The 16,969-nt window shown below is 37.1% G+C and overlaps 2 protein-coding genes across 4 annotated transcripts in view; one reads left to right on the forward strand and one right to left on the reverse strand.

Annotated features, from left to right (window-relative positions):
* Nucleotides 1–1,296: 1,296 nt before the first annotated feature.
* LOC124541152 (vacuolar protein sorting-associated protein 53 homolog) lies at nt 1,297–14,834 on the reverse strand. The gene is made up of 12 exons (XM_047119000.1): nt 14,633–14,834; nt 14,233–14,439; nt 13,421–13,639; nt 12,359–12,482; nt 11,087–11,205; nt 9,503–9,670; nt 7,872–7,995; nt 6,388–6,458; nt 5,123–5,263; nt 4,559–4,703; nt 3,113–3,257; nt 1,297–2,224 (listed from the first exon to the last, which is right to left on the reverse strand). Exons 1-12 carry the CDS (start codon nt 14,756–14,758, stop codon nt 1,435–1,437), a joined length of 2,379 nt encoding a protein of 792 aa, XP_046974956.1. The 5' UTR covers nt 14,759–14,834; the 3' UTR covers nt 1,297–1,434.
* A 272-nt stretch (nt 14,835–15,106) lies between these two features.
* LOC124541148 overlaps nt 15,107–16,969 on the forward strand; it is a 57,766-nt gene continuing 55,903 nt past the window's right edge. For all 3 annotated transcript variants that reach the window (XM_047118994.1, XM_047118995.1, XM_047118996.1), the window contains exon 1: nt 15,107–15,302. In XM_047118994.1, the coding sequence (XP_046974950.1) occupies nt 15,223–15,302 (80 nt within the window). In that variant the 5' untranslated portion in view covers nt 15,107–15,222. The remainder of the gene's footprint in view (nt 15,303–16,969) is intronic.

Consider the following 16,969-nt stretch of genomic DNA (forward strand, 5'->3'; position numbering starts at 1 on the left):
GCACCACTGAATATGAGCTCCTACGAGCTTAATATGTGTTTATAATTCATCTCGTGTTCAGCGGTGAAGGAAAACATCGTGAGGCAACTTGCATGTGTCAAGTTTCATCGAAATTTTGCTATATGTGCATTCCACCAACCCGCATTCGAACAGCGTGGTAGAATATGTTCCAACCCCTCTCCTTAATGAGAGAGGAGGCCTTAGCCCAGCAGTGGGAAATTTACAGGCTGTTACTTTACTTTACTCAATACAAATATAAATATTTACTCAAATATATTTTTCAAGAGATATCAAAATGAAAACAAAAATATATTAAATCAATTATTTATTTACGCGTACAAATAAAAAAATAATAGCAACAATGCAATTGCACAGATAATAAATAGCAAATATAAACGGAATGTTGAATGACATAGTAAATAATACTTAGAAATTTCCTTTATTACAAACATTTATAGTACTAAGCTTAGTATAGCCTATTTTTATAAGAATAAATAAAATATTAAAATTATATAAGCGTTTGTCCTTGAAAACACTTTAATTACATCATACACACATATATGAACTTAAATAAGTTGACTTATTAAAAAGACACTTGGACGTAAGATATATTCACGTCCATTATGATGACGCCGCCATTTTTGAATTTCTTTTAAAAAAACAATGAGCTATAATATATGTGCTATGATGTGCCGCTTGAAAAAAAAAATACAATTTTTATGAGGAGATCATTTTTTCATGTTCGCTTGGCTCCGATACTTTACTTCATCGAACTTATTAAAATTGTACCGTAATAGAAATAATAGAAATTCAAAAATGGCGGCGTCATCATAATGTACATGATATATATCAATGGTACGAATAGTAAAGATAAAACTTTGTTTTACATGTTATATGCGATCTGGTAATAGCTCTGCTGTTTTATTCACTAAAAATAGTTAGTAGTATATATATATTTATTTATAATACAACACTATACTACCTACTTAATTGTCGTTACATAGTATAAAACAAAGTCGCTTACCGCTGTCTCTATGTATGCTTAGATCTTTAAAATTACTCAACGGATTTTGATGTGTTTTTTTTAATAGATAAAGTGATTCGAGAGGAAAGTTTTTGTATATAATACATGGTCAATTTAGTAAAGGAACATGAAAAATTATGTAGTATTTTTAGTATCAGTGTTGCACCCATGCGAAGCTGGTGTTTATATCTTTAATTTTACTTCTAGCTCTGTTCAAATTTTAACGATATTAAAAAAAAAAAACATTTCGACCAATGATATCACGCGAATTCAAGGGCATGGGTTTTTTATTTTCACTCCTCATGCCATTGAAATGGATTATAGGGTTTATTATATAGTTTTCTTTAATAACCACAAAACAAATATAACTGAATTTTAATGTCGGATGTAAAGTCAATTGTTCGTCAATTTCATTTGTTATCATTGTGCATATTCTTGGTGATATCTTTGAACAACGCGTCCAAAGATGCCAACTGTGTTTTAGACATTTTAGCGCCCTTCATATCAAGAACTTTATGGAACTCTGCCAACGTGCTCTCCGGTAGAAGTTGGACGAACTGAGCAACAAAACCTTCCAAGTTTCCGTCCAGTGGCGCCATCACCAGCTTCAAAATCATTTCCGCCTTCGTCATCAGTTTAATAACGACTTTCGTGTAAGTCGTCGGCGCCTGGCGTTTCACGTCAGAACCGATAGAGGGTAACTCCAGTAAGGCCGTCTTTAGCATATGGGTATCTAGCAACAATTGCTCAGACCCTACGGTCGAAATTGGCTTGCACTTGTAGATATTTTGGATGAATTTCGGTATGAACGAATTAGCAAACCTTATACAGAACTGGGTGAAATATTTCCTGGACGAAGCTAAATTGTCTCGTAGATTTGGAACTGTGTTCTTGAGGTGCATGATTATTTGAGTGACGTATGAGCTCTGGTCGCCGACGTTGTCGAAATGGAGCCAGGATATCTTGGTCATAGCCTGGAGGGCTGGTTCGCAGGCCATCTCCAGGTCCTGGACGAGGAGTTGGATGCAGTTGCTGATCATTTTGTGGAAGAGATCCTGTTCTGGGGCGAGGTCTATCTTGTCAGCCAGGTTGGGTGAGATCTTCTCTTTCAGCTTTTGCTCAAGATGGATGGTCGTTTCGAGACAATATTCGGATGTCGTGATCACGCTCGTGATCTTGGCTATCTCTTGTCTCGTGTACCTGATATAAAAAAAAACAATTAGCTATTCACGTATAGTTTTTTTCATTTTCCGAATATACCTACGATCCATTACTAACAGCCTCGGAATTTTCATTTGCTAAATATGTTTTATATAATTTATCTGTGATCGTCGTTGTAGGAAAACATCTTAAAAATAAATATTGGACAACACACTTGTGTTATGGAAAATTAGAAGTTACCACAAACATCCAGACTCCAGGCAACATAGAAAACTGATGAACTTTTTCTACATCGACATCGGAATCGTACCCGGGACCTAGGGGGTGGCGTACCCATGAAAACCAGTGTATACTATTCGACCACGAAGGTCACCGGAAAATTTACGTTTATCGGATAAATATTTGCCAATATCGAATGTTTGCAAGGCTTCTAGAGGAGAGTGGGCGATGGCATATGGGTATCTGTGGGTGGTGTGGGGGTCATATGTTTGCAAGGCATCTCTTCTAGAGGAGAGTGGGCGATGGCGTATGGGTATCTGTGGGTGGTGTGGGGGTCATATGTTTGCAAGGCATCTCTTCTAGAGGAGAGTGGGCGATGGCATATGGGTATCTGTGGGTGGTGTGGGGGTCGTATGTTTGCAAGGCATCTCTTCTAGAGGAGAGTGGGCGATGGCATATGGGTATCTGTGGGTGGTGTGGGGGTCATATGTTTGCAAGGCATCTCTTCTAGAGGAGAGTGGGCGATGGCATATGGGTATCTGTGGGTGGTGTGGGGGTCATATGTTTGCAAGGCATCTCTTCTAGAGGAGAGTGGGCAATGGCATATGGGTATCTGTGGGTGGTGTGGGGGTCATATGTTTGCAAGGCATCTCTTCTAGAGGAGAGTGGGCGATGGCGTATGGGTATGTGTGGGTGGTGTGGGGTCACCTGGGCGCGTCGTCGCGCAGCAGGCCCTGCAGGTTGGTGACGAGCGAGGGCACGGCGAGCGCGGGGGGCGCGGCGCGGGGCAGGGCGGCCTGCAGCACGCCGCCCGCGTACTCGCGCAGGTACTTGCCGAACACGCCCGACAACTCTGTGCGCGTTGGGACCCAAAACCAATCATATATATATATACAGGGTTACAGGTTAAGTCGACCGAAATCCTTTAAGAGAGGATAGATTCCGTCATTCCTAACCGATTTGACTATGGAACCCCATATCCTAAACCTAATCCTTCTCAAGTTATTGACCTTTGATTTTTTTTTATAAAAATTACAGATTTTTTGTCGATTGCCCCTTTATTTATTTTAAATTATTAACTCTTACAGTGGAAAGCACAAATCAAGGTCCAATTAACAAGCATAGTCACGAATAAATAAAATCCCATAAATATATAAATAAATAAATAATAAATAAATCTGAGACAACATCACATACATTACTCTGATCCCAATGTAAGTAGCTGAAGCACTTGTGTTATGGAAATCAGAAGTAACGACGGTACCACAAACACCCAGACCCAAGACAATATAGAAAACTAATGGTAATCTACATCGACTCGGCCGGGAATCGAACCCAGGACCTCAGAGTGGCGTACCCATGAAAACCGGTGTATATAACTACAATATATATATATATATATATATCTTGCTGCTAGGGCTTTTAAGTCTGGGGTGTTGTTTATGGGTTAGTTAGCCAGTGTAACTACAGGCTTAAGGCACATAATTTTTTAAATCTTTATTTGAAAAGAGGCTTTAATCGCTGAGCGACTATTTCAGCCCCATCGTTCTAATTTACAAATCACTAACTTCATACCTTAATTAATTTGATTATCATAGAGTACATCATTGACAAAATCAAATTACATAACCCAACATCATGTAAATTAATATCAAATTGTAATTCTAATGTATCACGTTTAGCTCACATTATGACTTAATTCTTGAGGTTGGTAGCACATTGGAGATTTAAGAATGTTGAAACTCAAATTCGGGTCTTTAAAAAGTTTTCCAGGTATCTCAGTGAAAGCCTGTATCCTATGTCGTTGAAATGTATGAGTATGTGCAATTTTTTTTTCTTTTGTTTTTTTTTTTTATTTTTTTTTAACAACATCACATACATTACTGTAATCCCAATGTAATTAGCTGAAGCACTTGTGTTATGGAAATTAGAAGTAACGATACCACAAACACCCAGACCCAAGACAACATAGAAAACTAAATAATCTACATCGACTCGGCCGGGAATCGAACCCGGGACCTCAGAGTGGCGTACCCATGAAAACCGGTGTACACACCACTCGACTCTTCGACTCGGTCTTCATTTGTATGAGTCATGAGAAATATTGGCATGAGATTGGCCAAATCTCTTATATATAAATGAGGCCAGTGTTACCTCGCATGGGCTCGCCGGTGGATAGCGTGGCGCACTGCGCGAGGCACTTCTTGTAGAAGAGGAAGAGGTCCGCACAGCTGGACATGACGGCGCCGGCGCCGCTGCCCACCTCGCTGCACGCGCCCGGCTCGGCGGACTTCGCGTCCTGGCGGGAGACAATCCCATCGAAATGGATCGAAGTGATCTTACAAGTAAGAGTCGAGATGGCCCAGTGGTTAGAACGCGTGCATCTTAACCGATGATTGCAAGCGCCGCTGATTCATGTGCTTAATTTGTCTTTATAATTCATCTCGTGCTCGGCGGTGAAGGAAAACATCGTGAGGAAACCTGCATGTGACAAATTTCATAAAAATTCTGCCATGTGTATTCCAGCAACCCGCATTGGAACAGCGTAGTGGAATATGTTCCAAACCTTTTCCTCAAAGGGAGAGGAGGCCTTTAGCACAGCAGTGGGAATTTACAGGCTGTTGTTGTATACAATTTTATGGTGACATGTACATACATTTGGTCTTACAAATTGTGAGCTTGGCATGATATAGAAGTTTTTGCCCTTCATAGGTGTACCTGTATGAATCTGTCCATGAGGGCCCTCAAGTTTGTGTCCAGGCTTGTGATGTAGAGAGACAGGTGGGGCTCGAAGCAGGCGCCTATCAGGCCCACCCATGGAGAGCCCTTAGTGTTCACTGTATTTTCATCCGTTTCGACCTGTATTACATAAACTTATTTAAAAGTTCGTCAGAGACAGTATCATATCTTTTGGCGAATGAGTCAGTGTAACTACAGGCATGATATATAACATGTCTTTCGTCAAAATCAAAATTAAAATCAAAATAAACTTTATTCAAGCAGGCTTTTACAAGCACTTTTGAATCGTCATTAACAATTAAGTCAAGCTACCACCGCTTCGGAAAGTAGATTCTACCGAGAAGAACCGTCAAGATACTCAGTAGTTACTCCTTTTTTAACATTTAAAAAATACAAAGTCATGCCAATTAAATACAATTATTGAAATTAACCAAGGAGGGCTCAATATTGTCGATGTAAGGTATGCTTAAATAAATTAATAAATAAATGAATAAATATGACACAACATCACATACATTACTCTGATCCCAATGTAAGTACTTAAAGCACTTGTGTTATGGAAAGTCAGAAGTAACAATGGAACGACAAACATCCACACCCGAGACAACATAGAAAACTAATGGTATTGTTAAATTTTCGCGATTATTACACATTTAAATAAAACTAATTATAACGGATGAACCGCGTATATTAATTATTTTTAAACATCCCGACGTTTCGAGCACTTTGCAGTGTTCGTGGTCACGGGTAGGTCTACCCGTTTATTTAAATATAATGGTAATCTACATCGACTCAAAGTATTTGTACTTTGATTTTGGATATCTGCTTTCACTCATAAGGGAGGGTAACATCCCCTAACGGTTTTATGTCTTTCTAATAAACTATTACAGATATTGAAATGGATCCAACACAAGAAAATACTTGGTGGTAGGGCTTTGTGCAAACCCGTCTGGGTAGGCACCACCCACTCATCAGTTATTCTACCGCTAAACAACAGTAGGCAGTATTGTTGTGTTCCGGTCTGAAGGGTGAGTGAGCCAGTGTAACTAGGACAAGGGACATAACAACTTAGTTCCCAAAGTTGGTGGCGCATTGACGATGTAAGGAATAGTTAATATTTCTTACAGCGTCATTGTCTATGGGTGATGGTGACCACTTACCATCAGGTGGCCCATATGCTCGTCCGCCAACCTATACCATAAAAAAATATATCAATGAGCTCTACAAATGAAATAGAAACATACCTCTTTATCGTCATCATCAAATACCAACGGCTTGACTGCACCCTCAACGCCCTCCGACCCAAGCTCAGTACCTGTTTAAAAAAATGTACACATTACACACTAAAGTTTAAACATCCTGTATATCACTAAGACCTATGCCTTTTCCATGATTACATAGTATAAAACAGACTTACTGACCGCTGTCTGTCCCTATGTATGCTTAGATCTTTCAAATTGCGCAACGGATTTTGATGCGGTTTTTAATAGATATAGTGTTTCAAGCAAGATTTTTGTAGATTTTTGTCTTAGAAACTAATGTGATGTCAAAAATAAACTCATTATTTGAGCTTATATTGCAAACGCTGGGTGGTTATTGATTACTATTATGCTGTGCTGTGCGAAGCCGGGTTGGATTACTAGTTTTTTTTTTATAAATTATTTAGTGATACAGTAGCAATCTCTTTTGTGACAAGTTTTTTCACCATTAAAGAGAGATCTCCTTAAATGTTTTGGGTACAAATTTAAAAAGGAAATAATTTGTCATTATTATTTTTATTAGTTAACTTTAGATTGGTGCAAAAACAGTTGTCCATATATCTAATGAAATTGGAGTGTCTGTTTTGTAATAAATAAATAAATAACTGCTTTTTACTAAATGCATATCTATACACATGGTACATGTACCAAAATTACATTACAGTTCTTGTGTGTCTGTCTGTTTGTTGCGACTAATATCTGGAACGGCTGGACCGATTTTGACGCAACTGTTACTCGCATACAGCTTACATAGTAAGGATTAACTTAAGCTATAACGTTTTTAGGTTGTCACATGTCAGACAAAAAAGTAGCCTATATCCTTTCTTGGAGGTCAAGCTTGCTACATAGCAAATTACATCAAATTCGGTTCAGCGGTTTGGTCATGAAATAGCGACAGACAAACTCAAACTAAAATTCCTTTATTCAATATAGGAGCATCACACTTACTTATTAATTGTCAAATAAACACTACCACCGGTTCGGAAAAGGGAACACCCTGACCTGAGAAGAACCGGCGAAAGAAACTCAGCGGATCTTTTTTTTTGTCAAATTAATAAGATACATAGTTGTATATGATTAGAAATAGCCAGGAGGCGATCGTTTCATTCCCAAGGTGTGCTATCAAACATAAACTCGCTAATTGTATAGTAACCTTTTGCACACAAGCGTTCCTTAACAATTTTTTTAAATTTGGCAACAGAAGCATTTTGAACGATTTCTGGGATCCTGTTGTAGAAGCGTATACATTGCCCCACAAAGGAGTTACTGACTCTATGCAGTCGAGTAACAGGAGTAACAAGATTGTATTTCTTCCATGTACCAATGTTATGAGAATCACATTTTCTGATAAAAACATTAATATTTTTCCGTACATACAAACACAGAGTGACAGATTACTTTCACATTTATAATATTAATATAGATATAGATATATGGAATTTTATTATTGAAATATGAAACATACAGACCGACAAATCTCTTATGCAGCAACAGTTCGAAGTTGTAAGTTTTCTGTATCGCGTAGAGTAGTAGTTTCACGTCGACCTCGTTGCGCCGCGCCTGCATTATATCGCTGAGAGCTTTTCGAGTTATCTGTGACAATCAAACACATTACAATAACTTACAATACATAAAGTGACAACAACGGTCTGTAAATTTCCCACTGCTGGGCTAAAGCCTCCTTTCCCATTGAGGAGAAGGTTCGGTGAAATGCACATGAATATATATGAAATTAGAAACATGCAGGTTTTCTCACGAAGATTTCCTTTACCACTGAAGCACGAGATAAATTATAAACATAAATTAAGTACATGTCGAGATGGCCCAGTGGTTAGAACGCGTGCATCTTAACCGATGATTGCGGGTTCAAACCCAGGCAAGCACCGCTGATTCATGTGCATAATTTGTCTTTATAATTCATCTCGTGCTCAGCGGTGAAGGAAAACATCGTGAGGAAACCTGCATGTAACAAATATCATAGAAATTCTGCCACATGTGTATTCCACCTACCAGCATTGGATCAGCGTGGTGGAATATGTTTCAAACCTTCTCCTCAAAGCGAGAGGAGTCCAGCAGTGGGAAAATCACAGACTGTTTTTGTTCTACTGATGTGATATAACTGATCGAGAGCTTGAATACTCTATGATATTCACTATGGATGTGCGAAAGATTGGCGACGAAACTGTTATCGGTATTTCGGAAGTAAAATTAAAGTGGAAATAAGTAAAAAAAGTAAAGTAAAGTAAACAGCCTGTTAATTTCCCAATGCTGAGCTAAGGCCTCATCTTCAATTAAGGAGAAGGTTTGGAACATATTCCACCACGCTGTTCCAATGCCGGTTGATGGAAATAAGTAAATAAGTAGTTAAGTGCAAAAGTTTTGTATTATAAATCAAGATATATTATTCATAAACTCTTAGTAGTGTAAAATATAGCTAAGTTATCACCAAATCCCATGAAATACGTCACTTAAAGTTTGTTTAACATTTTTCCTACTTCCATTGGAACAGGCTATACGTACTGTTACTTACACAACATTGAGCTTTATCTCATAGCACAAAGGTCTAAGTTATACGTACACAATATTGAGCTTTATCTCATAGCACAAAGGCCTAAGTTATACTTACACAATATTGAGCTTTATCTCATAGCACAAAGGTCTAAATTATACTTACACAATATTGAGCTTTATCTCATAGCACAAAGGCCTAAGTTATACTTACACAATATTGAGCTTTATCTCATAGCACAAAGGTCTAAATTATACTTACACAATATTGAGCTTTATCTCATAGCACAAAGGCCTAAGTTATACTTATACAATATTCAGCTTTATCACATAGCACAAAGGTCTAAATTATACTTACACAATATTGAGCTTTATCTCATAGCACAAAGGCCTAAGTTATACTTACACAATATTGAGCTTTATCTCATAGCACAAAGGCCTAAGTTATACTTACACAATATTGATCTGTATCTCATAGCACAAAGGCCTAAGTTATACTTATACAATATTCAGCTTTATCTCATAGCACAAAGGCCTAAGTTATACGTACACAATATTGAGCTTTATCTCAAAGCATTAAAGTCCAAGTTACCTTGCAGAAGCGGTGCGCGATGCGCTCGCTGAGGCGCCAGGCGGCCGGCAGCGCCTGCGCCAGTGAGTCCTCGAATCGCAGCAGGTGTTTCTTGAGCCACGCGTAGCGCCGCTCCACGTGAGACACCCACGCTTCCTCCTGCTCGCCCGAGAACAGGTGTTCGTACTCCTGGCGGACCAACCAAACTTACACATTACACGAACTTGGTGGCAGGGCTTTGTGCAAGCCCGTCTGGGTAGTCGAAAGAAAGAGACACAGCATAGTTCAACTAATCAGAACTCACAGCCTGTACAACATTTCGGTCCAGAAGTGTAGCTATGAAGATAAATTGCGTCGATGGTCGTCTAAGCGGTACAAAAGTAAAAATGGCACAACGTCGTATAGTAACAAATAACAGTAGAGTATAGACTTGGTGGTAGGGCTTTCTGCAAGCCCGTCTGGATAGGTACCACCCACTCATCAGATACTCTACCGCTAAATAACAGTACTCAGTATTGTTGTGTTCCAGTTTGAAGGGTGAGCCAGTGTAACTACAGAAGGGACATAATAACTTAGTTCCCAAGGTTGGTGGCGCATTGACGATGTAAGGAATAGAATTAATATTTCTTACAGCGTCATTGTCTATGGGTGATGGTGACCACTTAACATCAGGTGGCCCATCTGCTCGTCCACCAACGTATACCATAAAAAAAACTTACTGTAGAATGGTTGCTTTTAACCAGCTTAGGGAGAGGGAGGTTAGGAGACAATTTATACTGTTATAGTTGGCAAACAACAAAGGGATTATGGACATCAGCAATACCAGGGTCTTACAGTTGAGTTGCCGGCCTTTAAGAAATGAGTATAGTACGACACAACTCAGATGTCGCATCGGCAAAATTCGTAAAACCGATCACATCCGAATTGAGTACGCTATCCCAAATTATCGATATTTATTTCTCATGTGAATATGGGCTTTACACAAACGTAATAACTTGTAATATCACATGACCTATGACCACTTGCTTTCTCGGGTTGAACTGACGCGAGAATCTATAGCGATGAATAGCGTCGAATGGCGCGATAGGGAGCTATTTCTATTGGTTGTGTAAATCGGCAGTAATCGGTTTTATTTTCATTTCATTGCATTTTCCGATGCTACATCTAATTTGTGTCGTATTATACGTTCTTTTCTTGAAGGTTTCCAAGTCGTGTCGGTTCGGAAAAATTAGACGAAACCTGGTCACTGTACGAAACCTTTAGCAAGCAGTTACTTTATATTGATGTGAGTTCAGATCTTCGCCTGATCTCTTACCAATCAAAATCAAAAATCAAAATATACTTTATTCAAGTGGGTTTTTTCAAGCACTTTTGAATCGTCATATAACAATTAAGTGAAGCTACCACCGGTTCGGAGAGTAGATTCTACCGAGAAGAACCGGCAAGAAACTCACTAGTTACTCTTTTTCAACATTTAAAAAAAAGTACAGTCATGTTAGTTAATACAATTTTTTAAATTAATATATCCTGCCTGGAAGTCAACAGGTCAGATTTCCCGATTTATGGGGATGAGGATAAAGTTAAAGACTGATGACGTTTGTATACCTGCAACTGCATGGTGATGAGCCACTTGATCAGCTCCTGCTTCACGTGTGGCTCCAACGCGTCCACCACCGCACACGCCTCGCTCAGGGTCCGAGGGGATATCGTGGTTTTACCACCACCTGTCATGCAAAATATTGTATTTACAAGTTGTTAGCTGTGATATATTTATATTAGTAATACGGCCTAATATGGAGTGGTTCAACCCCACATAGGCAAAGACGATGTAGGAAATATACAGGGTTATTGGTAACTCGACATATACAAGGTTATTGGTGACGTATATCCGTTAAGAGGTGATTTGGGTGACTATTTGCAATAATTTTAACCCCCATATGCATAATCCAAAAGTGACTCATTTTTGAGTTATCATGTTTTTTAGCTTTTTTCAAAATTTGTCAAAAATGTAACTTTAAAAATTTATTTAAAAAAAAAGTATCAATTAAAATCAATTTTTTTCTTATGTTTTATAAAAACGATTAAACACTGGATATTTGTCAATATTTAAACAATAATTATCGGTCCAAATTTAAAAATGCCAGACGGAAAATGAATTTTTTTGCATTTGGGGTTAAAATTATTGCAAATAGTCACCCCTATCACCTCCTAACGGATATACGTCGAGTTACCAATAACCGTGTATAATATAAATTAAAACGCGAAGGCAACACTAGCCGGGGGAACGAAGCTGTCATGTCTCTTGTGCCCTTAGTCACCCTGGCTCACTCACCCTTCAACTATACTAAGTAATGCTGATAGGTAATGCCGAAATTCAACACTAAGTAAAGTTTGGTGTCATGAAATGAAATGTCTACAAAATATATAACCTATCTATGTTAATACCTATTAAAAATGTGAAAGTGACTCTGTCTGTCCGTCGCTCTTTGAAGAACGAACCGCTGTACCGATTTTGATGAAATTTGGCATGAAACAAACTTGAGCTCCAAGAAAGGACACATTTTTTTTACCTGACACATGTTCACCAACACAGTAAGTTGCAAGCGACTACTTGTATGACTAAATAATTAATTATCCTTGTACCCTTATCAGAATTTTACTTGGAGTGGGCGCTGCATATCTTCCATACATATCTGACGTCATTCAAGTAACATTTATTTCAGATATATTTTTAAGAAGGAGATTTTAAGAAGACTTTTGTGGCTTAATTATTGATTAGCACCTTTACATTTTTAATTAACTTTCTGTGATGAATTTTAAACCATGTTTTAAATGAGGATGTACAAACACGTCTTCTGGTAAATATTCAGTATTTACCTGTGAGCGCTTCCTTGAAATCAGCTAATATCTGCTGCGCGAGTTGAGCGCGTATGGCGTGCACTTCATCGCGCAGCGCGTTCAATTCCTTTATATCACGATACATTTCCAGCTGCTCCAAAACCTTCGAGGATACAACTTACAACTTTAGACTCCAAATGCAGGCTGTGAGACTAATAATGATGATCTTTTCGAATCAAATCAAAATAAACTTTATTCAAGTAGGCTTTTACAAGCACTTTTGAATCGTCATTTTACAACTAAGTGAAGCTACCACTGGTACGGAATGTAGATTCTACCGATAAGAACCGGCAAGAAACTCAGAAGATGGGACCATAGCTGTTATTCACAAGAGAGGCCAGAGACAGTAATAATGCACCAATACAAGTGCGTTACACGTTTTTCGAGACAGATTGAGTACTGTAGACATCGTTAATGAAATCAGGTTTGGTTCACAGCGGTAAAATTTGCCTTAACTAGCTCTCTAACTGCCTGGCCACGGGGATCGGCGGCGCGAACTGCGGTGCGAACGGCGAATCGACAATTTGCACGGCGCCACACGTAAGGACTTCGGACGGCAAAATATCTTTATCGATATTTTCTCGATATTGTTTAGAAAGTAATCGTTTTTTGCTACAAGACATAATATTTGGAAGAGATTGAGGAGTGCATGGTTTGAATAAAAATCGGAATATAGACGGAAAATTATTTCTTCCTACAATCTCTTTACTATATGCTTAAATTTATGCCGTGGAAAACCAGACTAGTAGTTCAACAATAAAAGTGTGTGTTAATTTTTCGCCGCGAAAACAACTAAACTCGTTTGATCACGGCACCAATTCGCCACGACTACCGCCATCTACGTGGCGCCATACAGATTCATAGCTTTGTTTAGCTCCCCGGTCGCGCGCGCGATTCTCTCGGTACAATTGCTCAGTACATTGCTATACGTTTGTTTCAGTCGCAAGACGCTTCGCCGTTCGCACCTCGCGAATATATAAAGAGGGGTTAAAATGCTAAAAAAAGATCACGTGGCTAATGGACGACAATATATCAACCTACCTCCATTATAGCTTGCAACGGCAACACCAATTCCTTATACTGTCTCTTCTGAGCGAGCGTCCTCAACGAAGCCGCCCCACCCGCTAGCATATGCAGGTGGTTTAAAGCTGTGATGGCAGCTGTGAGGTTCCACTTGGCGCAATCCAGTTGTTTGATCTCCGCTGTTATCTCCCGGACCATACTTTCACTACGTTCAGCCTTTTTGTTTATATCTGCTACCTGCAACAAATTATGGGTTTGTTAAGATTATTATAAAAGATTAATATGGACAGTATATCATTACCTGTTATAAAGTAAAGTTGTTTACCGCTGTCTGTCTCTATGAATGATCTTTAAAATTAGAATTGGCTATTTGACTGATTTTTAAAATCCATTTTATATTATTTAGTAGAAGTTAAGGCAGCCAGTAAAATCTGTTTTATTTATTTCTAGTAACTATTTTCCAAAAAATATCATATTAAAAATTCCATATTTTCCATAAAACGCTACTTGGACAATATGTGGCAGCAATGGGGTCGGTGACGTCATTTTCCTGTACTTTAATCTGTGATACATATAGTAGAAAAGCAAATTTTACAAGAAAGTGACTTCATCATAAGTCCGGCCGATCAGGATGTTTTGTGTAATATGACAAACGTTTGAAAATTTGCATTTTTATCTATGGATTTTTGAATAAATTAGGTATTATTTTCAACTTTCGTTAGTAAATAATCATTTTTAAACTCAAAATATACACTTATTACAATAATTCACTTTTTATTTTTCGCATTGTCAAATACCCTATTGAGTATATTTAGATGTAGGAGTATTACCTGCAACGCCAGCTCAGCTATACAATGTTGCGCATCTAACAACGCCTGATGACCTGCAACCCGTTGATCATGCTGGGCGCGGACTAGCCTCCGTATGTCGTGCTGTACGCTCGCCAAACGGAATTCGCATCGCGCCGCTGCCGATTCCACACCAGATAGCGACTGTTCCGTCGGGAACACTCGGTTGATATACGCTACTGCGTCGAACTGCCAAAGAATATGGAATTATATGTTTTTGCATGTCATTATTTGACTATTTCATAACTTGGTTTTATTATGTTTTAAAAGGTCATAAAGATTTTTCTCTATTGATACAATATATAATAGTCAAATATATATAGTCTTTGATTGAATTTAATTATTAATTGTTTGAAAAAAGTGTATTTTTAGTTTAATTCACCTCTTCACTATCAAACTGTTCAGTTCCACCCATTAATTCTTCGATCCGACTGATTACTGAGCCCGGTAAATTTAGCTGCACCTCCGGCCCACTGTCCTTGTCTTCCAAAACATCGTTTGAATCCATGTTTTATAATTAAAAAATGAATATTTACAAATTCATCACGCATGAATAGCAAGCAAAATACTATGCCTATGTCAAATGTCAAGTTGACATTTGTAACGTCAGCTGTCATACAATATGATGAATCGGATACTCAAACCAGTTAAATGTTTGGTCTATTGTATAACAATATAATTTAAAAAAAAATTATAACATTTTATTTATACAAATGTGATTTGATAATATTAAATTTACTTAGATTTGGTTTTACACATTTTATTTGCAATTTTATAAAACATTATATTTTACTACGAGTATCCAACACAATATGGTCGTCTATTGTTTTCTTTCATTTAGTTTTTTCCATGCACTTGGTGCGTGTAGTTGTGTATCAGTGATTTTGTTATGATGAGCGGCCACGACCTCTCTCCGATCTAAGCCCAGTGATTGTTTCTTGATTTTTCATTGTTAAAGTGAAGTGAAGTGCAATGGCTCGGTTAACGGAGGAAATGGTGATCGCTAGATCAAAGCAGTCTGATCTATCAGCTATAAAGAAGCTAAACTGCTGGTAAGTGAAGAAGAAACTGACTCACAGTTTCGTCAAATCAGGGAGAGTAGGGCTTACGTTGATAATATCGTTCCGGCTGTGACCTCGCGTTCGTTAACCCTACTTTTCCAGCCTAATGGTATAATAAAAAAAAAACGATGCGTCGGCATTGAACTTAAAAACAGCTGGTCGGTTCCTGAGGGTTTGCGTAAGTTTCCAAATATTGTGTAAATAATAGTTTTATGACTATCTTGTACTAATAGCTAAGTACTAACCGTGATTCATAACTTACATTTAGTGATCAATCATGTTTAATATTTATCAGTAAATATACATATAACTAATTTGAATAACAACATACAAACATGTCAACTCGAGATAACTCAAATCGTTTAATAGAAGGATCAAAACCAAAACTCACTGGTTCAAATCTAGCTGAACACTTATTTAAATTTTTATATATCCCACCAACCAGCAGCAAATAAGCTCCTAACTCTTTTAAGAAAAGAGGAAGTGTTGTAATAAATGTTTATCAAGTTTAAGGTAATGAAATAAATATATTTTTTAATTTATCACTATTATGGAAACTAGTACAATGACTCTAATACAATTGTGGGAAAAATACTTATATTTCTTGTTTACAGTAAGTTTGTAATACAATCTTCAACTATGTATCAGACAATGAATTAAAAAAAAACTGTTATAGTTTTTGATACTGGTAATGATTTAAGTTTGTTTAAACATTTTTAAATTTGGAACAGTGAATTAAGAAATATCATTTATGTATTTCATCATAAATATGGCATTAAATTATTATTTTTAGTGAATATTATAACAATACAAAAATTTACAGCATTGTTGATCACTTGTTTGTTTCACAAACAAACTGCCAGTGTTATATCATGTTTAGAAAGTGATTGGCCAGCTGTGATAGCTCTCACTACTATAATTATAATCAAATTAAATCTTAATTTGATGTTTGTGTAATCTGTGATTTTCCTAAGTTTGACAATAAAAATTGTTATATAATTTAGAAGCTTAGATGATGGTTGAATTGATCATATAATTTACATAACCATCTTAAGATTTGAAATTCTTTATGTGAATATTTTCGCTTTAATATGAAATTTGACAAAGTCGTTATGTCCTGTTGGTTATATTGAACAAATTTAAATTCAATTTTTTATATTAAAATTTATATACTTATTATATTCTATGAATTAATTTATTTGTCATGTTCTAGATATTTACTGTTGTAATATACACTTTCTAGTTATCTTCAAAATACAGTTAAAAATTTTAATCCATTTAATCACTTAATAAGTGTCAAATGTTTTTTTTTGTGACATTGGCAGAATAGTTTTGACTCAAATTGCATAGATAAAAAAAACTAAATATTTGTATTATTTTGTATTATTAACACAACAATCCTATGGAAAGATTTTTATTATGATTATGTAAAGAAATGCATAATAAATGTTTCATAGTCATATTTATGCAATGATTTGTCAATAGATACTTGATGTAGTTTTTGCATACTAGCATCTGATTGGTTGATAAGTTTCCAGGTGTTAATATTTAGTTGTCAGATTTATTAGGTTCTATACACTAATTAACTTAAAAAAAAGCATTACTAAGAACTTACATCTGGCATATTTTTGGACTGAACTGGACTGGAGATTTGCTTT

This window comes from Vanessa cardui, chromosome 27 (assembly GCF_905220365.1).
Source record: "Vanessa cardui chromosome 27, ilVanCard2.1, whole genome shotgun sequence".
Classification (NCBI taxonomy): domain Eukaryota; kingdom Metazoa; phylum Arthropoda; class Insecta; order Lepidoptera; family Nymphalidae; genus Vanessa; species Vanessa cardui.